Here is a 26,310-nt window from a genome sequence, read left to right on the forward strand (position 1 = left end):
ACCAGTTGGGATGGAAGGGTGTACCAGAACATGCTTCGTAAGTACAATGTCTGCAACAATATTGGTGGTCGCCGCTCCCCATTTTTGTAATGCATCGGCCGGCCGTGGTGGCCGTGCGGTTCTAGGCCCTACAGTCTGGAACCGCGTGACCGCTACGGTCGCAGGTTCGAATCCTGCCTCGGGCATGGATGTGTGTGATGTCCTTAGGTTAGTTATGTTTAAGTAGTTCTAAGTTCTAGGGGACTGATGACCTCAGCTGTGAAGTCCCATAGTGCTCAGAGCCATTTGAACCATTTTGTAATGCATCAGTACTATTCTGTATGCTGGGTTCTTCTTTGTTTCGGAATGTGGTAACCATGCACTGTATAAGCGTTAATACAAACAAATGCGCTTAAGTGACAAATGAATGTTTCGTTATGTTTGCTTTGGAATTATTACCTAATAATTGTAGTGCATCACACCTAATTCAATTCCTCAATCAGAAGTGGATGAACTAAACATCTTCACTGAAAGCGTCCTAGAAAGGAGACTGTACGTTTCCGGAAACGAGTTCCTATTCAAACTAGTACGTGCTCACTCCCCTCTACAAGTCCAAGAAGTTTGTAAAGGGGATTTTTCGAACACCCTGTACATGTGTGTGAACCTATTCAGAGACTAGGTTGCTGCTATGATAATACTGAGATCTCTTTTAGCTACCAGTACAGGAAAGAGGATTTGAAACATGGAGAATTGGCGCAAGTTTCAGATCTAAAATGGAGAATAAATGTTTGTGAATTATGAAAAAGAGTTATAGTACCGTGCACGCACGATCGCCTTAAGTAAACGGCTTTTAGTTCCATGTGGTGTAACGAATATTAACAGACGAAATAAATATTACGTTACAGTAACTGCAGGGTTGAAGTCATGAGTATACTGACTGCTGGTGACAGAAGGAGAGCAAATGCAAAACAAGAAGAAGATTTTAATTGTAATTTTAAGTAACCGACAGAGCGCACTGCATTAAATAATAGAAATATTGTCTTTCAGATTAGTTATGAGTTGAATAATAAATTTCATACGTTTGAACGTAAAAGGTGAACTGATTTATTAAAAACCATTTTCTTCACTGTCTCTATTAGCTATTTTTAAAAACATTGACACAATTCTCTGCGTTAAGTGACAAAAATTTACAGATCTGTTAACAAAGATCGGTTCACACGGAATACTTTCTCAGATGTGCTTTGAAGTAACAGAACCCAACATGTTGTGTTTGAGGACGACTGTTCATCGTAGACAAACGTATGGTCAGATGGGCCTCAGGAAAGTGACCACTCTTGTTCCCTATGCACAGAAATGAGCTGATGGATACGGTTAGCAGCATTTGGTGGCTATTTACATTCGATTCTCTATTTTACAGGTTATTGAGCTTCGTGGCTATGGTTTATATTATTTTAAGAAATACAGCATCCAGTAAATTTTTATCTATTTTTATTGATACCATTACGCGTTTCGAGCTCTTACCCACCTTCAGTTGTCACAGTACATGTTTAACACTGAGTTAGCCCATCGCTAAAACATCGACTTCAGTTTGTATGCCGCAGCTGCCTTTCTATCCTGCTTGTCGTTGCTCCAATTTTTCGCATCTATAATTGTCACAAAACACGTGTTCTCTGCATATTCCACAAAAACAGTGCTGCATCCACCATATGGCCAGCCGAATGAAGATGGGTGAATGTTCGAAACGCGTATTTGCATAAATAAAAGTGCATAACGAAGTGGCTGATTGCTGTATTTCTTGAAATAATACTGCGACTGTTGACTGATGATGCGGTGGTGTACTCTCTGTGGGACGATACAGGATCACTTGGAAATATTTTTTATTTGGTGCGATGAACAGCAGCTTGCTGTAAATGTGGGTAAATTTTCGTTAACGCTGACGAGTAGGAAAATAGTCCTGTTAGAATACAGTATTAGTCGTATACTGCTTGTCATGTCACTTAACACGATTAAATATCTAGCAGTAGCGTCAAAGAGCGACATGAAATTGAACGAGCACGCCGGGTCGGTGGTGGGGAAGGCGAATGGTGGACTTCGATACATTGGGAGAATTCTAGTAATCTGTAGTTCATCTCTGAAGGGAAACACTAGTACGAGAGGCATTCAGTAAGTAATGCAACACATTTTTTTCTGAAATCTGGTTTGTTTTATTCTTGATTCCAACACACCATATTATTCCCCACTTTTTTGGCTGTGAAACCCTATTTTCAACGTATTCTCCCTTCAAAGCGACGACCCTTATGCCATCTGACTGGGTGGGCCTGTATGCGCACATAGTACCACTCTACAGGTCGACGTCGGAACCAACGTCATCCCGCATCATCAACCACCCCATAATCCACGTACTGCTTCCCGCGGAATGCAGCCTTCGTAGGCCAAAACAGACGGCAGTCGGAAGACGAGAGGTCCGATCTGTAGAGTGGATGAGAAGGAAGAGTCCAATTAAGTTATCTGAGTTCCTTGCGGGTGGGCAGACATGTATGAGGTCTTGCCCTGTCATGGAGAAGGAGAAGTTCGTTTGCATTTTGATGGTGGCGATCACGCTGAAGTCGTTCCACCAATTCCTTGAGGGTACCATAATACACTTCAGAGTTGATCGTTGGACCATGAAAGAGGACATCAAATGGAATAACTCCTTCATAGTCCCAGAGTGTCGTCGCCATGACTTTACCGGCTGCGGGGTACTGATTTTATCATTTCCTTCGGAGGAGAGGTTGTGAGGCTCTACACCATGGAGTGTCACTTTGTTTCCGGTTCTCCGCGCGGGATTAGCCTAGCGGTCTTAGGCGCTACAGTCATGGACTGTGCGGCCGGTCCTGGCGGAGGTTCGAGTCCTCCCTAGGGCATGGGTGTGTGTGTTTGTCCTTAGGATAACTTAGGTTAAGTAGTGTGTAAGCTTAGGGACTGATGACCTTAGCAGTTAAGTCCCATAAGATTTCACACACATTTCAACACTTTTTTTTGTTTCCGGTTCGAAGTGATGAACCGAGTTTTCATCTTAGACAAAAAATTGTCACGATCAGCCTCGTAAAGTGCAAGCAATTTCGCACAGATTGTCCTACGTTGCTCTTTATGGTCTTCTATTAGGCAGCGAGGAACCCAGTGGACAAAAACCTTTGAGTACCGCAACCGGTGGACGAATGTTGCTAATACCAACCATGAGCAACAGTTGAGTAGCGAGGTGTTATATCCTGATCCATCGATCACCTCGTGTGAGAGTGTCCGCGCGTTCCAACATTGCAGGTGTCACAGCTCTGTGCGGCCGGCCGGAACGCAGAAAGTCGCACACGTGTGAGCGACCTCCTTACGAGAATGAGAGACACCTCTCCCGACGACTCACCGTGATAGGTCTTCGCAGACAATCTGTAAACGACTGCGAATATCTGTGATGCTCTGGTTTCCCACCAAAAGAAACTCAATGACAGCTCTCCTTGGAACGTATCTCCGTTACAGCCGCCTTTTTGAAGCCTGTGTAATGCGCCGCCACCTATAGGGGCTGAAGCGGGGATATTCCACCATGCCGCACAACAAATTCCGTATTTTTCAACTGAAACTGGCTGAGAATAAAGAGTGTGGCACTACTTATTGGGTGCCCCCCGTACTACGTAATCTTTGGTAGTGTCTGTATTTGAGATCCCCATCAGGTCAGATTAAAGGAAGACATCGAAGCAATTCAGCAGTGTGCTGCTAAATTGGTTACCGGTACGCTCGATCAGTGGTACAGAAATCCTCCGTGAACTCTAATGGGAGATCCTGAAGGGAAGAAGATGCTATTATCGCAAACCACTACTGAGAAAGTTTAGAGAACCACATTTAAACAGACTACATTATCCTACTGCTACCTACATACATCTCGCATAAAGACTGCGAAGATAAGAAAAATCTGGGCACGTAGGTAAACATATAGACACTTGCTTTTCTTGTTTTTCCTTCGCTTCATTTCCGAATGGAGCACGATAGGTAATGCCTGATAGAGACAGAGGGTAACTTCCGCTATGAGCAATATGGTGACCTGCGGAGTATGTACACTATGTGATCAAAAGTATCCGGACACCTGGCTGCAAATGACTTACACGTTCGTGGCCCCTCCATCGGTAATGCTGGAATTCAATATGGTATTGGCCCATCCTCGGCTTTGATGACAGCTTCCACTCTCGCAGGCATACGTTCAATCGTGTACTGGGAGGTTTGTTGGGGAATGGCAGCCCATTCTTCACGGAGTGATGCACTGAGGAGAGGTATCGATGTCGGTCGGTGAGGCCTGGCACGAAGTCGGCCTTCCAAGATGCAATGACCACTCCCGAATTGCTCTTCAACAGTGGGAAGCAAGAAGTTGCTTAAAATATCATTGTATGCCTGTGCTGTGAGTGCCACGAAAAATAACAAGGGTAGCAAGCCCTCTTCATGAAAAACACGACCACACCATAACACCACCGCCTCCGAATTTTACTGTTGGCACTACACATGTTGGCATTCGCCATAGGCACACCCTGCCATAGGATTGCCACATTGTGTACCGTTAATGGTCACTCCATTCAACGTTCAATCGTCCAATGTTTACGCTTCTTACACCAAGCGAGGCGTCGTTTGGCTATAACTGGCTTGATGTGTGGCTTATGAGCAGCCGTTCGACCATAAAATCGAAGTTTTCTCAGTTCCCACCTAACTGTCAAAGTACTTGCAGTGGATCCTGATGGAGTTCGGAATTTCTGCGTGATGGTCTGGATAAATGTCTGCCTATTATACATTACGACCCTCTTCAACGGTCAGCGGTCTCTGTCAGTCAACAGACGAGGTCGGCCTGCACGCTTTTGTGCTGTACGTGTCCCTTCACGTTTCCACTTCACCATCACATCGGAAACAGTGGACCTAGAGATGTTCAGCAGTGTGGAAATCTCGCGTAGAGATGTATGACACAAGTGACACCCAATCACCTGATCACGTTCGAAGTCCTTGAGTTCCGCGGAGTCACACATTCTGCTCTCTTACGATGTCTAATGACTACTAAGGTCGCTGATTTTGGGGTTTTCCTGATGCTTTTGATCACACAGTGTATAATGTAGATGTAGCTGTAGATGTGGATGTAGCACGTGTTGTTTACAAACAAGTAGATGACGGCACCACAAATAGATAACCACTGTACAGAAATAATACCTATAGCCCTTACTGACACTTGCGTAAAACAACTGTTCATTAACTACCACCTCGTGAACGCACAGAGTGAGAGGCTATTATGACGACTGTGAGCAATCACAACATGGTTATTGGTGGACCCTCACTGCCTACCAACATGACCTTAAACTCTAATCGTCGTCCTACTAATGTGGGCAACAGCTTAAAGCTGTCGGCTGCGTTTGGACCACGTTTTTCTAGAGTGTCACGGAATGAAAACGGCGGAATATCTGCGAAGATACATCTATGTGTCTATACATACACAAAAAAATTCATCGCTTGGCTATCAAAGTCGCGAAACATACATTTAAATATGTCAAATTTAGACGAAAGCTCACTGTTTCCCTTTTAATTCACGATTATTGCGGCACATGTGTTGTTTTAGCTTTAAGTACGCCTTTTTTCGTCGTTATATGGTGATGAATGGTTTTCATTTGTATTCTGGTTGTCACAAATAGAGACGATGGGAAATATAGGGAAGTACGGGCGGCCTACCCAGAAGCCACGTGTTTTTAGAGTTTGACAGAAATGAAAGTGCCGGAAGCAAGGTACGTAAAAGACGGAGAGAATGTCAGGGTGAGTAATCTATAGTCGGCGTGACACGGGGCTTCCTGGACTAGTTCCCAGTAGCGCGAGGTGAGGCTGGTATTCATTCCAAGCAGCGACGCGCGCCGGACAAGGTCGGCGGCCAGCTGCCGCTGCAGGGGCCGTCGACACCGCCACGCTTCGCAGCTCACGAAGATGCGCTCCGAAGAATCCTCACTACCTGTGTTTTTCCGGTACTTTCACTTCTGGCAGCGGCGCACGAGCAAGTAATCTTGTGCAGCAATCCATCAGCAATTAAAAGGGGATATAGAGACGCCGTCTAGTTACTAGATTCAATCTAATCGCTGTCGTCTTCCTGAAATACAGAGTAATCCAAATGATTTGCTCTTCGTACATCCATAGTTGAAAAGGAGGACAGTAGGACGTCAGATAGTATAAATTTATATTAAAAATCAAGAAATTCCCCCAGCTGTATTTAAGGTGTCGATTTTATTTCGGCAACTAGTTTCAACGTTGTAACAACGTCGACTTCAGGCCCATACACTTGCTGACGTCAACTGCGTGCGGCTGATACTAGAAGTCAGTGGTGAGATATGGACGTGCTCCATGTTTGAAGATAACGTTGTTACAACGTTGTAACTAGTTGCCAAAATAAAATCGACACCTTAAATGCAGCTGGAGGAATTTCATTTTTAATATAAAATGATTTTCTGGTGCGTAACGGCCTCAGCTGATGACATGAAAAACTGAATATCCAACAGTCCTCTTTCCACTTCATTCAGAAACCACGAGCAGAAAACACAGAAGTTTGCCTGAACATATTAACTCCGGCACAGTAGGAAAACTGTAAGGATGCGGATACAATTCCATTTTGATAATGTTTCGACACGACCAGCTCTTAATTTTCACCGGCACTGCCGAACAGACTTTGGTTCAAATGGCTCTGAGCACTATGCGACTTAACTTCTGAGGTCATCAGTCGCCTAGAACTTAGAACTAATTAAACCTAACTAACCTAAGGTCATCACACACATCCATGCCCGAGGCAGGATTCCAACCTGCGACCGTAGCGGTCACGCGGTGCCAGACTGAAGCGCCTTTAACCGCACGACTTCACCGGCCGGTCGAACAGACTTTCTCAAAGGCTTCACTTCAGACTAGCAATATTTTCTCATGTTAGAACTTTTTTCGTATAATTATAGTTTTTATTCGATACAGGGACCATCTCGCGCTATTTGGCTACCTTGTATTTCCTTGCGTACGTTGCTGGAGGTTTTGGGAGAACAGTTTCACCCGTTAATTCCTGTTTAAAGAGTTCCGTAGACGTTTTCCACGAAGTGTCCTTCGCATAGCTCTCGACAATGAACACGGGCTGGTTTATCATGAGCATAATTTTGTGTTGCATCCCACTGGTTACTAAAGACGTCTGCTCTTCTTACTCACTCAAACTTAATGACGTAACCAAGTACTCCGGACAGAGCATTTGGGAGACGCGCATCCACAAACATGTGACAGCTGACTAGTGCATCGAAATCTCGGTTTCCAGCGTTTTCTGTAATACAGTTCTCCTGATCATTAACAGGGACAGTTTCTGCGTTAATCTTATAAATATTATCCTGACAGCTTTTATTTTGTCCTCCCGGTATATACAAATAGTGACACTGTTTCCCTTAATTCCTTGGTGTAGTAAAGACGCATCTCTTTCGTCTGAACGAGCGTAAAGATGGGTTGTACAACTTAGTGGTATGGCTGAAAATATGCAGATGATTACGTAAATAAAATAAAATGAAGAGCGATAACTGTTGAAAACCGCCTATTTTCAATTATCATGAAGGCCACCTCCACACTTACCGTCATCGTCCACTGAACCACTGCCGGTCCCTCACGCAATGAGACTCTGTGGTCAGGTTCGAGAAATCACGCATGACTATGGTGCATTTACACGACATACACTGAGTATGAAAATTTCTTGCAGCTTACTCTCGGCTGTGGAGATGTGTAAAGAAGACAATTTTTTCCAGTGAACACGATGAGGGAGACTACTCACTTGATACTGAACTGATCGGCTTCGTAAAAAGAACGGTAATATTTGTTTACAAACACGTTAAAGTATTTGTGAACAGAACGTTCAAAGAATTCAGTGTGTTGGTTACAAAAATACTGATTTTGGCTTTGAACCAGTAAAAAAAGTGTTTTATGATACTAATTTACCACTAAGAAGTTCCAGTAATTCAAAGAATATTTCTTTGTCTCAGTCCTGTTTTCTTGCAAAGAAACAAAAAATTCCTTGTCATGAAACTTAGGAGAATTGGTACGCTTTGGAACTGTCGGAAATCCAGCATTCATTCTTTTTGCTTCCAGTGTTTGAAGGAGACAATGCATATGTGTGTTATAACCTTAATAACGTAGCTGTAATTACTGAAATCTGTATTTTCCACCTAATACTTCACCTTCTTCACCATGTTTGATAAAAAAATTCTAACAAGTATTACATTATCTTGTCTTGGGTGGTAGTGTCGCAATAAAGACAGTGACTGTAGTTGTGTCTCCATGACATTGATGCCTTAGTCGTTGTGGGTGTGACGTGATATACCCACCTACCGCAAACTGCAAAGACACGGTGTAGGAATACTGCAGGTGCGAACACATTACTTACAAGGGAACCTCCCCATCGCACCCCCCTCAGATTTAGTTATAAGTTGGCACATGGATAGGCCTTGAAAAACTGAACACAGATCAGTCGAGAAAACAGGAAGAAGTTGTGTGGAACTATGAAAAAATTAGCAAAATATACAAACAGAGTAGTCCATGCGCAAGATATCCAACATCAAGGATGGCATGATCTCAGTAGTGCTGTGGTCCCGTGGTGAGCGTCAGCAACTGCGGAACGAGAGGACCTAGGTTCAAGTCTTCCCTCGACAAAAAATTTTTCTTTCTTTATTTTCGCAAAGTTATGATCTGCCCGTTCGTTCATTGACGTCTCTGTTCACTGTAATAAGTTTAGTGTCTGTGTTTTGCGACGGCACCGCAAAACCGTGCGATTAGTAGACGAAAGGACGTGCCTCCCCAATGGGAACCGAAAACATTTGATCGCAAGGTCATAGGTCAAGCGATTCCTCCACAGGAAAACACGTCTGATATATTCTATACGACACTGGTGACTGCATGTGCGTCACATGACAGGAATATGTTGTCGACCCACCTAACTTCTACACTTGGCGAAGGGGTAAGAAGATTCTTCTAACTTGCCCGAGTTAGGTTTTCTTGTGGATGAGATAATCATTCTCAAAAAAGTGATGAGAACATAAGAGTTTGTCACATAAACTGCAACAAATGAATGCAACAGTCCACAGTCGCACAGTTTTCCCCGTGCTCTGTCAAAACATATGTTTTTAACGTTTTCAAATTTTTCCGTGTGTAGACCGTCAAATCTTGCATATGTAAAAGCAAATCTGAACATGTCCTGGAATTTTTGTGAGCGAAGTTGATTATGTGTGAGTGCCTGAACTTTGATAATTCACACACGATCACGTAAAAAATACTGCTCTGTGTACCTGTGCAGCTTCGCAAAATCATAGAATCTTTTTATAAACTGTTTCACTTGCCGAAAACCAAACACATCTAACGGTTGCACAAGAGGTGTACACCCTGGAGGAATGGTAATCACGTCTTCTCCCACACTAAAATTGTACAACGTTTGATCCTTCTGTCCTGTATAGCTGTCAAGGAGATAATAATTGTCTGAAAATAAAAAATTAAATTTTTCATTCGAGGGAGTACTTGAACCAAGGACCTCTTGTTACGTAGCTACTCACGCTAACCACGGAACCACGGCGCTCCTGAGCTTATATGACCCTTGATGTTACTTATAAAGCCCATGGACTACTCAGTTTGTATATTTTGCTTATTATTTTCATAGTTCCACACAACTTCCTCCTGTTTTCTCGATTGATCTATGTTCAGTTTTTCAAGGCCTATCCCTGTGCCTACTTATAACTAAATCTGAGGGGGGTGCGATGGGGAGGTTCCCTTGTTAGAATCTATTCTCGTCTGATAGAGCTGCCACGGTAGTAATCGAGAACACGTTTTCAGTACAATATATTGTTTATAGTATCCATAGGTTACCAATGAACATATTGATCTCGTGAGCAATGTGCCCCGCATGAAGGAAACGATCGGCTTGTATCAGCCAGCTGTCACGGCACACGTTACCATCTGAGCTGGACGTGCTAGCCATCTTGAGTCCTCCGCTCGTCTCATCCATCAGCTGTCGCCTTATCAAATTCCTGGCGTCATAACCTCGCCTCTTAACGTCACATTACATTTTATCGGTATACTTCCTCTACCTAACAATGACTTGCGGTTAATTGTTAAACGCAAACACCTTAATACACTTCATGTTTCACTCGCCAATATTGCATGTGTCAATTGCGTATCGAAGTGCAGCGTCACAGCTATCTCCTTCTGTAGGCGGCGTTTGACTGTGCCGTCTGTCTAACAATGGAATTCAAGTCGAACAGGGTCTTTTATACACCAGTGAGAACTGTTGTCATCTCATTTAATGCATCGCCTTCGCATATCTTGAGTTATTCATAACCCAGAGAAATGTATCAGAAAGGGGAATTCAAGTTCTTCTTCCTCTTCTTCCTCCCTAGTGTTCAAACCTAAGGTTGCATTGCAGCCGTTCCACTCTTTTTCCTGTCTTCTTCTTTCATTTCCCCACACGTAGCGCATCCCGTATGATAATCAGCTGCACGTATGTCATCCCTCTTTAGTTATACAGCAATTTCACCGTTATCTGTTGCTTTCCTTATCTGTAGGTCTTTCACCCTGGAGAACTAAACAGGAGAAAATGTTGCATTGCTACAAAACCATCGTAAATTATACCATTCCAAATTTTACCCAATGGAAGTCGTAATTTATAGGTTATGCACTAGTTAATTACAATTATTAGAACTCATGTTGTATGTTACGTACGAAATAAGTAGAAAATGTCTTATTTTATGCTCTATAATGACAATTTTACAGCTCAGAATGTTATTCGAAAAGAAGTCACAAATTATGTTACGCGCTAACTCCAAGAGTATTTTACACACAAACTTAATAGAGAGTCTCTGCTTTAGACACTGTTATTACAGTCTAAGCAAGACATAGCTCTGTGTTATGCACAAATTACTCTTTATCAGTGATTACAAAATGTCGTTGTTATTCTTCGTGTGATCAAAGGACAAAATGAGCATATTTTTCTCCCTTGAGACTGTTGTTTTCTTAAATAAATTCGATATTGTCTGTGTCGTTATCAGCTTCTTCAAGCAAATCACCCAGTAGGTTACTGTCAAAATCAACATCAGCACCGTAAATACTGCTGTAATTTCAGTATCACAAGACTAGAGCCAAGATGACAGAAACTAAGCCATCACCTAACTGCGACTGCTTGATATTTCGCCTAAGTTGCCACATTAGGATAAACTGCCAACAATAAAACAAATATGCCGACTATCAGAAAAGAAGCACACCACCAATGTCAGGAAACTGTTGGAGTCGCACAATCAGCCTTTGTTAACAACTGTGTTCGCAATGAAGGTACTAAAAAGCATGTGTCGCTCTTGTATACTGATTGGCAGCAACAGCAAAGAGATACCAATAAGTGCAGCAAATTTTACTAGGGCTTAGTAATCCTATGTTAATATTGTTCTAAAATTCCTCTCGCAGCTGTGAAAATATGACCGTCGTATGGCAGCTGGTGCGCAACTGAGCTGGAGAGGATTACTGGAGCGTTTCATCATTTAATTTTTCAAATTTTCCACTGCTGGTATCGGCTTGCGAAGGCAGAGTTCCGTTCAGGGCCGCAGCTCACACATTGCGCAGTTGCTACGGGACGTAAGTCAGACGCCTCTGTTAGTGAACGGTTCTCAGCATGTGACCCTGCGTCAACCGCAGACCGCTGAGTTCCAGCACCGCTGGGAGACAAGGACGGGACACAATAGCGCCCGTCGGCCTTTCCAGGCTATGCAGCGGCTCTGCACTCTTAAAAGCATGTTCCGATTTAAGATATCGCTAGCTTCAATCGATACGCGAGTACTCCAAGGGCCTGTTACAGGGCCGGTGCTGCTTACAAATAAATGATGTTGCGGAGAAAGTCGGAGGCTCCATGAGGCTTTTCGCAGGCGACTGTATTGTCTTTAGCAAGGTTCTCACAGCAGAGCATTGTAAATAAATGCAGAAGAAACTACGGAGGATCGGCGGTTGATACAGGGAGCAGCAGTTGATCCACAGCGCAAATAGCTGTAACATGCTACGCGTAAACAAACGTATCCTAGTATGCGCAAACAGGCGAAGAGAGCAATCACGTTCAGTCACGCTTCTGTTGATAAACTAGTGGGACAGCAACAACCGTGTAGTACCTATCAGCAACCATACGGAGCGACCGAAAGTGCAGTGACCACGTACAGTACATTGCAGGAAAAGAACACACACTGCATGAAGGCTTTGTGAAACGTCGCGGTCATGTTCTGCACTTATAATGAAACTGTCATCTTGACCGAAAATGTTTATTTTATTTCTTCCTTAGGCGTTTCGGTACTACGCCACTGTCAAAGGAGCATTTATTTATTTTTATTTATCGTATGGCAATACAGACACATAAGAAAGAAACAGAAAAATCACTAAAATAACAAACGTTAATAATTGCAAACAACCATTACTAATATAACATAGTTTAAGGATTACAAACAAACATCAAGTCTATTAATATAGTCTATCGACTCTGGAGTTGCGAGCAGGAAGTCGTCGGGGCACCCATTGTAGGCTCTTCTGGAACACTCTTCAACAATGTGGCTGATGGTCTGACTTTTTCCGCAGTCACACTGAGGGGATGGTATTTTACCCCATTTATACAGGGAGTAACCACATCTGCCTTGACGAGTTCTAATCCTCTTTAGAGTGGACCACGTTTTGCGTGGTAGGTCAAAACCAGGTGGTTTTTGTGTGATGCAAGGCATGTTATGATTTTGCCATGTGTTTCATTTTTCAGACCATGCGTTTGTGATACTGAAACCTTCATGTACACAGTTCCTTGCTTTTCTTGTTGGCGGGTTCCTAGATCGAAGCCTATTAGTGTTTGCAGCCTCAGTGTCTTGGTGGATTGGCAGGCTTCGATTTCCCATGAGTTTTTGTATTCACGTACAAGGGCGTCAGTACGTCGCAGGTGTGGCGGCGGGATGCGGCTTAATATTGGGAGCCATTGCATTGGAGTGGGTTTAATTACTCCAGAAATCATCCTTAGAGTGTTATGCAACTGGACATCCACCTTTTTTACATGTGGGCTGTTTAGCCAAATCGGAGCACAGTATTCGGCAGCCGAGAATACAATTGCTAAAGCAGAGGTGCGGAGAGTGGAGGCCGCTGCTCCCCAGGTAGTAATACAGAGCTTTTGAATAATGTTGGTCCTTGTCTTTAATTTTTCGGCAGTCTTTGTTAGGTGCTCTTTAAAAGATAGTGTTCTGTCCAGCGTCATGCCCAAGTACTTCGGAGTTTTATTATGCCAGTGAACGGTGTTTTCAAATCGAATGTTGAGTTCCTTTCCAGCGATTTTGTTGTTGAGATGGAAGCAACTAACCTCTGTTTTGGAAGCATTTGGTTGAAGTGTCCACTTACGGAAAGGAGCAGAACACTGTTGATACGAAGTATCGAGTCCAGCTTACTTCTACTGAGCGTAAGTGAAATGGAGTAATGCCGAAACGCGTTAAGGAAGAAACAATTTTTTTTGGTCGAGACGAGAGTTTCATTATATAGGTAAGGTAAGAGTATAACTGGCTGCTATTAACTGGAACAAGGTTAAGAAACTATAATTCGTCAACAAAAGAAAGCGCTTAAAAAGCACTTGTAAGATCGTGTATTGAGTGTTTCCCACCTTTCTGGAACCGTTGCCAGGTTGGTTGAATTGAAGACGTAGAGAATATCCAATGAAGATGGGTGAGCTCTGTCTTGGGATCGCTTAGATAGCGCGAGGGTGGTACGGAAGTTCCGGTGTAGCCATAAGCACCGGCACGAAAATGAAGAATGCAAGAGCAGAGAAAGCTGTGGGATCACGTCAGCCAATAGCTCACTGACTAGGACTGCACCACGACAGGAGCAGCCTATACAAGAAGAGAATATAAGCGCCGCTCCTGCCAGCCTCTGGGGCACAGTACAAGACCGGAACTAGCAGACCGGCACAGTAGAAGACGGACACTAGTGCAGCAGTTATTAGTGATCCACATCCAATGCTTATATGGACATTGTATGTAGTGAAGGATACTGATTGTTTGCATGACGCCCATCGCTTCCGACAACTCGTTGGAAATACAAAGTTAAGTATTATCAATCTACTTTATCGTAATAAAAAACATTAATCTCATTTACTTGAATTGTTGTATAGCTATCGGAGAAAGCAGCATTCTTTAGGCACCCTATAAGAGACGGGTGGGTAGTAGTGGGGCTAGGGGAGAACGAGCGCATTTTGTTAGTGCGGGTTGCCCCTGAGTGCATACCTGCCCCTGATGTAGGCAACCTTCACTAACGAAATGTGCTCGTTCTCTCCTAGCCCCACCACTGTGGGTGGGACTCCCCAATGTAAATGTGTGAAATGACCATGACGAGATACCCAGAGAAATAAACAGTTCAAGCGGAGAATTATCTACAGCGGTTCTTCCTACGCCGCGAATGGAATAAAGAAACAGGGCAAAGATGATGTTACCAAGGGTGCACATTGCCACACACCGAAAGCTGACTTCCGGAGTATGGACACACGCATAGGCTTCTGCACACACACACGGAGTGTGACGAACAGGTGTCCAGGAAAGTGGGAGGTTTCCAGACTTTACACTTTTTTTAACTTAGTGCCAAGATACTCTTACGAAATTTTCAATTCATGCAACAGGACATATAAACAGTGGAACTACTCACGTAGCTAATAGATCCATTCCGTACGAAATGTTTCTGCCGTACTAGCTGTACTCATAAACTTCTATCTAGTGTCATTACGATTATGACTATCGAGGCCTTTGCGAAAAATGTTCGAGCACCTTCAATCTCATTCGTTGCGACTGCGAGGCAGTGGATGAGGTCGTAGTTCTGCCGTAAACCGTGGAGTACTAGTATACATCTTCTCCTGCACTTCAAGTATAAGGCGTTAGCCTGTTACTGTGCCCGTCTCTGTTGGCAATCCCAGCAAGCGTTGACCTACTGCATTATAATTTAGGACTTTACAAAGCAGTCATTTGCAGTTCATTCTGTCGAGATGTTCACTTCATTTGCTTCTCTTGTCTTCAGTTTGTTTCTTACGTTAACGTTTAATTACATCCTAATGTCGATGTATATTAATCATTCTGCTCTGGTGCAGCCTTTCACAAAGCCAAGAAACCGCATTTCTGCTGCCTGGATCTTACTTTCTCGCCGTTTGTAAACGACCCACGACTCACGTACTTTCCCTGCACTTCTTTAAGTTATTCCTCTTCTTTAGCGTTTAACCCTGAGGTTGGTTTGCACCAGTAAGGCGTTCTACTCTTCTGTCTGCCTTTCTCATTCATATGATATTGCAGTGCCTGTATTATTCTGAATACGATTGCATGTCCAAAGAAACTTTGCAACGTAATCAGAATCGTACTGAAACTGTAATGTCTCATTTCTCTGCCAATACTGGGCAAGGGACTTTCAAGTACAACGTTGACCTGTACAGGAATATAGCTAATGGATGTGCGAGTACAGGTCGTAGATGCATGGTTGACGACATATGGAAGTTTGGGTGTGGCCGTGGGTCGTGCTCGGATAGCCAAATGTCACCATGACTGTTCGCACATTGATATCTATATGTGCATACTGCACATAACGAAAAAAAAAAAAATAAAATAAAAAAGTAGAAAAAACTTCCGCACCCTACTAGAAATACCGTTCCCCCACTTCCTTTCATCGTGTTTTTGTGGGTTGGCGCACACACGTTAGTTTCTTCACGTTTTATATGCGGCGAGGGGGGGGTGGTTATTTATAGTTAGGATGGCAACGCCGGAAGAGGTAAGAGTTCATTTTTGTTTGGCAAGGACACAAGTGGCGGTGTCCCGTAGGGATTGCTATGATTTTGTTTAATTCTTTTTGTTAGGTACCCCACAAAAATTTAAGAATAGCACACCATCGCTCAAAAGGCAAAGGTCCGGAGTTCGAGACACAAAAAAAAAAAAAAAAAAAAAAAAAGAAGGCAAGGTGACCGCTCGCGATAAGCGGGATATCCGGGTTCGAGCCCCGGTCTGGCACAAATTTTCATTGTCGTCATTCCTTTTTACAGCTGATGGTAGTACGTATTCGCAATTGCGCAATTGCGAATTCATTTCCTGCGTTTCTCATTCGTTTTAGCTTACGCAGCGCGTCCCACATATTATTTTATAAAAGATCATTTGTGTTATTTTTTGTGTCTGACTCTTTCCGGGTTTACAGCCGCAGCTTCAAGTGGAGTAAATATATCAACGGTACACCTAGCTCCAGCTATTTTTGCTGCTTTTAGTTATGGTGTAAGGAGGTGGTAAATGCCGATAGCGAAACATTTTTGCTTCTGCTGTTGAGGAACTTAGGTGAAGACTCTGCTCATTACGTTTCCAAATTTTGCTACTTTGTAGTACATAGGTTTTTGATACTCGTATGTGACAACATATATCATATCTTCACTACCCGTTATCACAGAGACTGTTGTATTACGAGGAGTCCGATCGTCTCACCCAGTGCTGTAATTATACCGTCACCGGATTCTGTTACTTTAGTTCTGCTAAATCGGTGGGTTACCTGCTGCTACCATTGCGACTTTCGTAGCAAGTTTTCCACTAACACTAGAGAGAATTACTGACGGAGAGAGACAGTCGGTCTGTCGGCGAGGTGTGACACAACTCTGCAGTAGCGATACAGAAATGTCGTCCGCAGCCTCTGTGCGCCACACACTCTTAACATCTAAGTTTTCTCATGATTCCGTTTTCGAATCGAGGGACACACCAAAGATACACACTCTTTAATATTAAAGCGCATAAATTTTATTTTTTGATAAGAGTGTAACTAGCTTTCAGTTCTAACGATGTCATTTTTAAATCCTGTTCCTTTGGCACTGTACTCAGTTTGTTCCTTGTAGCACACGTGAAATGTATATTGTTTGATTAGCTAGCAGTCATCAAATATTTTCCCTCTTATCACAGACTATCCTACGAAACATTTCATTTGCTTTGCGATGTAAGTCTGATGAAATCAATATGGATTCAAAGAAAAACAGGAAAATACTTTCAAACAACAACTGCTTTTGAATGCTGAATGCTTTGTAGGAAAGACATAGTTCCACAAGTTGTAACATGGTTACTGAGTAGGCCTGCTATGTACGAATAAATAATATTGTCTAACTACTAATTACAAAACGTTAAAAGGCAAATAAATCAGGTCCATAACTTCCATCTTCAAACCTGAATATAGGAAAGAGTGCTAACGCACACAAATAACGTATGTGAGTATGGTGCAGTGCAAATACACAATTAACTCAAATAGCTTATGTCTGTTGAGTAAAAAGCAAATGGAAGCAAGTGAGACATGTACAACATTACGTTAAGACTGAGTCTGTTACAGTCTGTAACCTAATGTTAGTGTCCTATGATCATGACATGTTTCCTATTATGTTTCGTTATATTCGCTTCTTTACTTTTTACGCAAGATGACATGGCTATTTGGCTAATTCCTATATTTGGCCTGTACAATGCTCACGTATCTTATTCGGATGTGTTAGCATTCTTGAAATCAGGCCTGAAGATAATTATTACAGACTGCAATTAATTGTATGTTCAAGTTTTTTCGTTAGTAACTGGGAATAAGTAGAAAGTAAAATTGATCAAGCGTATAGAATGTAAATGCCATCTGCGAACACCTCAGGAGTCCGATGAATTCTCAGAAACTGTTGTGGGGATTTCCAAATCGTCACGTTTCAGTGTGCCCGTTAGAGGAAAAATTTGTTAACCCGAGAAGCGACTTTATTGACGAACTATCGTGTCGATTCATACGTGATACGCCAAGAAACATAGCAGCCAGCCGTTACGACGGTGAATGACTCACTGCACAATCACCACAATCTAAAAACAGCGCCATTGCAAATCATTTCTATCCGTTAATTTACGCTTTTAACGTTAAAAGTCTAGTAGGTAGTTCTTACTCGAGTAGATGTCTTTTCAGCTATAAGGAGCACAGGCTATGGTGCAGTGGAGGGGAAATACACGTGCGCGCGCGCGCGCACACACACACACACACACACACACACACGTACAGCCTGCTAGGAGCTGCCGTAGCTAAGACTGACGTATTACTCACACCGACTACGTCGTTGAATAGTCGCGCATTCGCAGTGGGGCCGACATGTGAAATGACTGGCACGGAAATGAAGTCAGGTCGTGCTGATTGATGTAGTTGGTCAGATCATATTGCCCATGATTTCTTCGAAGCGAACTTAATCACATTTATACTGACTCGCTCTTCTCAAATAGCGTCTGAGGTCTACTGCGCCACAAAATTTCCTATTATAAACACAAGTCCCACAAAGAAAAACTGATTTTGTTTACTTGTATGGACAGGCATCAGAAAAATGTCGTAAAGATCGAAAGATTTAATACAGAAATGTATACCACTGCTCAGGCTCAATTAATAAACACAAAAGTCCACTATATCCTATGCCTGACACAATAGCGTATACTCTGCATAATCTCTATTCCTCAACTCCTTCACATTACAGAGTAAGTTGTATACTCTCTGAAACTACACTCCTGGAAATTGAAATAAGAACACCGTGAATTCATTGTCCCAGGAAGGGGAAACTTTATTGACACATTCCTGGGGTCAGATACATCACATGATCACACTGACAGAACCACAGGCACATAGACACAGGCAACAGAGCATGCACAATGTCGGCACTAGTACAGTGTATATCCACCTTTCGCAGCAATGCAGGCTGCTATTCTCCCATGGAGACGATCGTAGAGATGCTGGATGTAGTCCTGTGGAACGGCTTGCCATGCCATTTCCACCTGGCGCCTCAGTTGGACCAGCGTTCGTGCCGGACGTGCAGACCGCGTGAGACGACGCTTCATCCAGTCCCAAACATACTCAATGGGGGACAGATCCGGAGATCTTGCTGGCCAGGGTAGTTGACTTACACCTTCTAGAGCACGTTGGGTGGCACGGGATACATGCGGACGTGCATTGTCCTGTTGGAACAGCAAGTTCCCTTGCCGGTCTAGGAATGGTAGAACGATGGGTTCGATGACGGTTTGGATGTACCGTGCACTATTCAGTGTCCCCTCGACGATCACCAGTGGTGTACGGCCAGTGTAGGAGATCGCTCCCCACACCATGATGCCGGGTGTTGGCCCTGTGTGCCTCGGTCGTATGCAGTCCTGATTGTGGTGCTCATCTGCACGGCGCCAAACACGCATACGACCATCATTGGCACCAAGGCAGAAGCGACTCTCATCGCTGAAGACGACACGCCTCCATTCGTCCCTCCATTCACGCCTGTCGCGACACCACTGGAGGCGGGCTGCACGATGTTGGGGCGTGAGCGGAAGACGGCCTAACGGTGTGCGGGACCGTAGCCCAGCTTCATGGAGGCGGTTGCGAATGCTCCTCGCCGATACCCCAGGAGCAACAGTGTCCCTAATTTGCTGGGAAGTGGCGGTGCGGTCCCCTACGGCACTGCGTAGGATCCTACGGTCTTGGCGTGCATGCGTGCGTCGCTGCGGTCCGGTCCCAGGTCGACGGGCACGTGCACCTTCCGCCGACCACTGGCGACAACATCGATGTACTGTGGAGACCTCACGCCCCACGTGTTGAGCAATTCGGCGGTACGTCCACCCGGCCTCCCGCATTCCCACTATACGCCCTCGCTCAAAGTCCGTCAACTGCACATACGGTTCACGTCCACGCTGTCGCGGCATGCTACCAGTGTTAAAGACTGCGATGGAGCTCCGTATGCCACGGCAAACTGGCTGACACTGACGGCGGCGGTGCACAAATGCTGCGCAGCTAGCGCCATTCGACGGCCAACACCGCGGTTCCTGGTGTGTCCGCTGTGCCGTGCGTGTGATCGTTGCTTGTACAGCCCTCTCGCAGTGTCCGGAGCAAGTATGGTGTGTCTGACACACCGGTGTCAATATGTTCTTTTTTCCATTTCCAGGAGTGTATGTACCCTGTACGCTAATCATTTATGTAATGAATGAATCCATGGCAGAGCCTTTTTGATGGTATCTATAAATGTATTACTGTGGTAATAGCGTGTAGCGAAGGATACGTACGCAGTGTGTCTTTGCATAGCGGGGAAGAGGAAAGCCCAACATAAAGAAGATCAAGTTTAATCCTTGAGACATCAACAAGGGTTCAATTAAAAAGTATTTGTGTACACAGCTGGAGACTTTTGTGACTTCAGTTTCGCAAATAAACATCGCAAGCACTACAGCAAGATGTTCATATTTTTTTGACGTATCGGCAGCTCAGCGCACCACACGGAACTAGGCCCGGTGGTCAAGAGACAACGCCCAACACAGGACCTCACGCAAGGTCATGCCGCGGGGAACATGACTTTCACGTCGGATGCAGATGACGCATGCTGGACAGCCTGTGTATATAAACCCTCGCGGTCCAAGGCAGAGGCACATTTCGGCAGCAGCAGTAGCAGCAGCAGCAACCCTCCCAGCCATGAACACCCTGGTAAGTACAGCCACAGTAATGTCAAATTCATAAAAATTATCTTTCTAAATCGCACTTCATTTTTTCGAATAGATAACACGTATAGGCAAACGGTCATCAACAGATGAACCAGTGCATCGTTTTACCTCAAATGGTACAGAAACGTACCGAGTTAACACCAGAATGGGCTTATCACGCCGAATAGTACATGATCGTTCCGAACAAACACCAATATGAGCTTACGATAATGTACTGTTTGACGTAATCGATGTATTTACTGCTGATGGCAGACTGCCGAAACGCGTTAGCCATTTGAAGAAATAAAATGGGATCTAGACAGACAACTTTTGTATAATGCATCATGATCGCAAATCTGTACAAAAACTTCCCGTCTTTCATTGGTAATGTCAGACACTATTATTCAATCACTTGTCAAGTTTTCGTCAAGTAAGTTTTCTATAAAACGAAATGAAAAGACGTAGCACTTTCTGACGAAATTTTTACGAATTTCAGATCGTCCTTAGCGCCATACTGGCCGTCGCCGTGGCTAAGCCCGGCTACCTGGGCGCCGCCCCCGCCGCAGTCGTCGCCCCCGCGGCCTACGCCACCCCCGCGGTGGTGGCCGCCCCCGTGCACGCCGGCTACGCCGCCTACGGCCCCGCCCCCGTCGCAGTGCGCTCCGACGGCTACCTGGCTGACACCCCTGACGTCGCCGTCACGAAGGCCGCCCACCTGACCGCCGTCGCCCAGACGCAGGCCCGTGACGCCGTCGTCAACGGCGCCGCCGCCCTGGCCGCCCACGCCGCCCACGCCTACGCCGCCCACGCTTACGCCGCCCCCGCCTACGCCGCCCACGCCTACGCCGCCCCCGCTGCGGCTTACGCCGCACCCGCTCCCCTGGCATACGCCGCCCCTGGCGCCCTCGCCGCCGCCGCCCACCTCCACGCTAAGGCTGCTCTCCTGGGCTGAAATGTCTCTGAACAAGCTTCCATCTATGAAATCTTCTTTATCTGTCTTGTATAAAAATTAATAAAAATGATAAAGTCATCAAATACTTAACTGTTTTTTCTCTTCATTCCTGTTCCTATGTGATCCTCCAGCACTTCATATTTAGAATAACCGAGCTCTGAGACCTCTTCAGAGGTAGTGTATGTAGAATACGGGTGAAACTAGAGGCCTGATGATTTTATGCAGTCAGAGCAAAAGAAAATAATCCAGTTGTAGCAATATTATATTTGAAATTGCAATGAAATGAATGCCCCTAGCTGCATACAGGCGTTGAAATAAGTCAGCGCGGACAGTTAACAATGTGTGCACCGACCGGGACTCGAACTCGGGATCTCCTGCTTTCATGGCATACACTCTATCCATCTGAGCCACCGAGGACACAGAGGATAGTGCGACTGCAGGGACTTATCTCTGGCACGCCTCCCGTGAGACCCACAATCCCAACTTATTGTCCCACGCTATATTCATAGTGCCTCTGGTCATTATACTCATCATTCACGGCTTTTTGCCGATTCTCGTAAGAATTCGGGCAGCGTGCATCCGCACAGAAGAAGATGGTCAGTGAGCCTTAGCTATATATACATGAAAGAACAGATACCATTTGCAGAAAAGTTACGACATGGTATTGATATCAGGAATATTGTGTTCAGACTTTGCTTAGAGTGAGATAAAGCAATTCATACGACTAATAAACATTCACAATTTCTAACCACAAATTTGGGTAGGTAATCCTGTTCTGTAGAAGAGACAGATAACTGTACTTCTGTAGGGACTAGTTATGTGCTGTCATCTATTGCACAATGTCTCTTCTTCTATTCGGCGCTTTTAACCTCATTCGTAGTTTGGTCAGCGCTTTACCTACACCAAATAAAACTGTGTTTTGTATGCAGTTTGCAGGATGCTGTCTAGATTTAACAAAGTGAATGAATAATTTCCTACGATGAATCAATTCCAGACAGAATGTGAGTTCATGAGCGTTGAATTCATCTTCTTCCAGTAATATGGTGAGTGTAGTGTTAGGTTAGAAGAAAGAAAGCTGACCAGGTTGGAGAATAATGAATTGAAGAATATCGAGCGGTAGCAACAGACAAGTGAAACGATTAATAAGTAAATGCGGCACTTTTTTTTCGTTTCAGATATTTTCATAAACTGCAACAAACAGTTACATCCCCACCAAGGTTGGTAGATAACTGCCTCGTGTTTTGTGTGACGCTTTAATTTTACTTATATTCCGTCACACATTTATCAACATTTATTCTGTGGTATTCTCAATGCGACAAAGCTACAGGGGTTGGTCAAAGTATTGAAACGTCGCGATAAATTCATGCTTGAACATAATTGCACAGCCAGCAGGACGCGATGATGTATTTGACCAGGAACAGCACCTGTGCAAACTGCTCAGGACGTTGCAAATGTCAGATGCGGTCAGAAAAGTGATCTGTGTAGCTGTGAGTGCTTTATGTCGGAACTAAGTGAATTCGAATGTGGGCAAATTGTTGGTTCACGGGCAGGTGCTTGCATAATCAAGGTAGCCATAGTGTTTGGTGATTGCAGAGGCACTGTATCGAACATTTTTAACGAATGCAGCGAGAGAGAGAAACGTCATCCGCTAAGCCACTACGCAGATAAATGTGTGTGTTGAGTGATCGTGGCGGACAGACATTGAAGAGGATTGCGACGACAAGAGAACTACAGCTGCAAAAGGCATTGTAGAACTGAATGACGAACTTGCAAACGTTATTGTGACACTATATTGCTAGGCCAACCGTGTTTTTTTAGGGGTGCATTCGGCCTTGACTGAATTTTTGAGCATGATAATGGGCCACAACATCGAAAAGTGCAGCTACAGGAGCTCATGGAACTGGAGCGCATTTGGAGAAAGGACGAGGTGCAACAATAAAATAATGAGATTGATTTTATTTGCAAGATGTGGCAACCCTGCTGGCTTCCGTAGGCCCAATATCATTGACCTTGGTCTATAAGCTGCATCTAGTCCAAGCGGCACATCGATGCAACTGATCAGTCGTGAGTTGTGCTATAAAAAGTTAACACATGTTTGTGTCTCTCGTCAAGGAAATGGAACCGCATAATATAGCGCAATGGTATGCCATTTCTTTTCGCGTTAAATTGGATAAAAACGAGACGACAACTTACGATAGGCTTCAGAAGGCTTTTGGAGAGGAGGTTATGTCAAGAGCTCGCAATGGTGCTCAAAGGGATCTAAAAAAGCGCGCATGTCGAAGTCAAAAGTGAAATGAATGCTTGTGTGCTCCTTTTATTCCAAGGGAATTGTTCATAAAGAGTGGGTGCCTCCTGGGCGGACAGTTGACCAATATTACTAAGAAAGAAATTTTAGAAAGACTTTGTAAAAGAGTTCTTCGTGCACGTGCCAACATTGCTGATAATTGGATTCTGTATCACAATAATGCATCATCCCATACTGCTCTGTCAGTACAGCAATTTTTAACCTCAAAACAAATTTTCATACTGCCACAGCCATCTTATTCATCAGATATCGCTCCGTGAGACTTTCTTCTATTTCCAAGAGTCAAAACGGCGGTCAAGGGACACCATTTTCAAACTACAGAAGATGTCCAAAAAGCTGTGACGAGGGTCTTGGAGGATATTACAAAGGCAGAGTTCCAGAAATGTTACCATGAATGGCAGAAGTGATGGAAAAACTGTGAGCAGTCAGAAGGGAACTACTTTGAAGGAGAGAACACTGAACTTGACTAAAGCGGCAAGCAACATTTTTTTTCACGTCAGTCTCATTACTTTATTGTCACACCTCGTAGATCTCATGGAGCACGTGTGGCATGGTCCGGAGCTAGTAGTCTAGGGGCTAGTGTTACTGACTCTGGATCATGGGGTCCTGGGTTCGATTCCCAGCCAGGTTGGGGATTTTCTCTGCCCTGGGTGTTTGTGTTGTCCTCATTACTTCATCATCATCCTTCGTGACAGTGGCCAGATTAGATTGTGTAAAAATTCGATTGTGTAAAAACTGCGCTGATGACCATGCAGTTGAGCGCCGCACAAACCAAACATCATCATCACGTGCGGAATGCATTGGGGAGATGTACTGCAGCACATCCACATGCTCCAACTACCATCCAGCAGTTTTTAACCGCTCTGGTAGAGAAACACCACAAGAACTGTTTACCAACCCCGTGGCCAGCATGGAAGCACGTTGGAGTGCATGCGTTTGTGTCGGTGGTGTCGCTGGTGATGACACACCCTAGTCAAGACCATATCCCGCCTGTTGTAATGTCCAGGGGACCACTATAATACTCGAAGACTTCACTGTAGTTATTGTCTTAGGATAATTCAAATTCGTTCTTCTCATTTATTTATGTATTTAAGCTGTTTTCTTTACTACACTATAGCAGTTCTTTCCAGTTATGGTCCGAGTTTCACCGAGTACTGACTCGTCATGCTAACGTTACTTTCCTCCTTAAGTTTTGCATACCATTGTGTTTCTGAAACATCCTGTATTTTTGGTCATAAACTTTTACAGACTAAATATTCATAATCTGCTTCTATATCGTAGTAAATTTTCCACCAGCTTTGGATTCCTGCCTTGCTATTTTTCACTTAATGTTGTCACTATTCCCAATGAAGATAGGTGGATGCGATGTGCATGTAGAGATAAACATATTATTACAATTTCACAAAAATTAGATGATTTATTCAAGAGAAGGGCCTTCACACGTCGAACAACTCAGTAATGCATTGCTCCATCTCTGACCCTTAAGCAAGCACTTATTCGGCTTGGAATTGATCGAGGGAGTTTTTGGATCTCCTCCTGAGGGATATCGTGCCAAATTCTGTTCTGTTGCCACGTCAGATCGCCGAAATCCCGCGCTGATTGGAGGGCCCTGCTCATAATGACCTTGATGGGGATTTAGCAAGCACATATTCTAGCCTTGTGCGGGCGGGAATTATCTTGCTGTAATGTAATCCCAGGATGGCCTGCTTGAAGAGCAAAAACTGTGGCGTAGAATATAATCGACGTACCGTTGCTCCGTAATAATGGCGCAGATAACAAGCAAACGTGTCCTGTTACGACGTAAGGCTGGCGACAGTCTGGTTGGTATTCCACCGCTGGTGATGGCGGCTCAGTCTGAAGCGGATCACTGAAGAAAATTCTGTTCCAGTCAGTGAGATTCCAGGCAGCTGGACCGGTACTCGAACTTAGATTCTTGCCTCTCGTAGACAATAGTCTTGTGGGACGTCCATTAGTTAGGTGAGTGTTTATTTCTTTTTTAAGATGTGGACCCCCTCCCACATTGTTGAGATTTGGTAAGATGTGAGACAGTCCCCCCTCATCCCCTTCCCGTCCCCATAGTCGGGGTGAAAGTAAAAATGCAGAATGAGAATTTCACTCTGCAGCGGTGTGCGGTTGTATGAAACTTCCTGGAAGATTAAAACTGTGTGCCGGACCGAGATTCGAACTCGGGACCTTTGCCTTTCGCGGGCAAGTGTTCTACCAACACTACAGCACTTGCCCGCGAAAGGCAAAGATCCCGAGTTCGAGTCCCGGTCCGGCACACAGTTTTACCTAATCAGCCAGGAAGTTTCAAAAGTAAAAATGAATTGTGTTTATTTGTTTTAAACACTGATGAGAACACTTCAACTTTAATAAAACCATGTCTTATTTATAAATTGCACTAAACGGCGTTTTTAACACGTGACACAAAATACTTTACTTTAAATATGCTAACTTTATGTAGTACCCGGACGAACAGCTACAAGGGGTAAAGACCCTCCACCAAAGTAGTATCATTTCAGAATAAAAACAGTTATGATTGCGCAATTATT

General features: G+C 44.2%; 2 protein-coding genes across 3 annotated transcripts in view; both read left to right on the top strand.

The window, feature by feature from the left end:
- The window catches only part of LOC126253596 (cuticle protein 16.5-like), a 55,290-nt gene extending 33,752 nt beyond the window's left edge, over positions 1-21,538 (top strand). The window contains exon 3 of one of the 2 annotated variants that reach the window (XM_049955042.1): positions 21,217-21,538. In XM_049955042.1, the coding sequence (XP_049810999.1) occupies positions 21,217-21,453 (237 nt within the window). In that variant the 3' untranslated portion in view covers positions 21,454-21,538. Of the gene's footprint in view, positions 1-21,174 lie in introns of both variants that reach the window. The other variant, XM_049955041.1, reaches the window with a different exon arrangement.
- The window catches only part of LOC126253595 (cuticle protein 16.5-like), a 57,011-nt gene continuing 51,142 nt past the window's right edge, over positions 20,442-26,310 (top strand). The window contains exon 1 of the mRNA XM_049955032.1: positions 20,442-20,505. Within this exon, the coding sequence (XP_049810989.1) occupies positions 20,494-20,505 (12 nt within the window). The 5' untranslated portion in view covers positions 20,442-20,493. The remainder of the gene's footprint in view (positions 20,506-26,310) is intronic.

This window comes from Schistocerca nitens, chromosome 4 (genome assembly GCF_023898315.1).
Source record: "Schistocerca nitens isolate TAMUIC-IGC-003100 chromosome 4, iqSchNite1.1, whole genome shotgun sequence".
Taxonomy (NCBI): Eukaryota; Metazoa; Arthropoda; class Insecta; order Orthoptera; family Acrididae; genus Schistocerca; species Schistocerca nitens.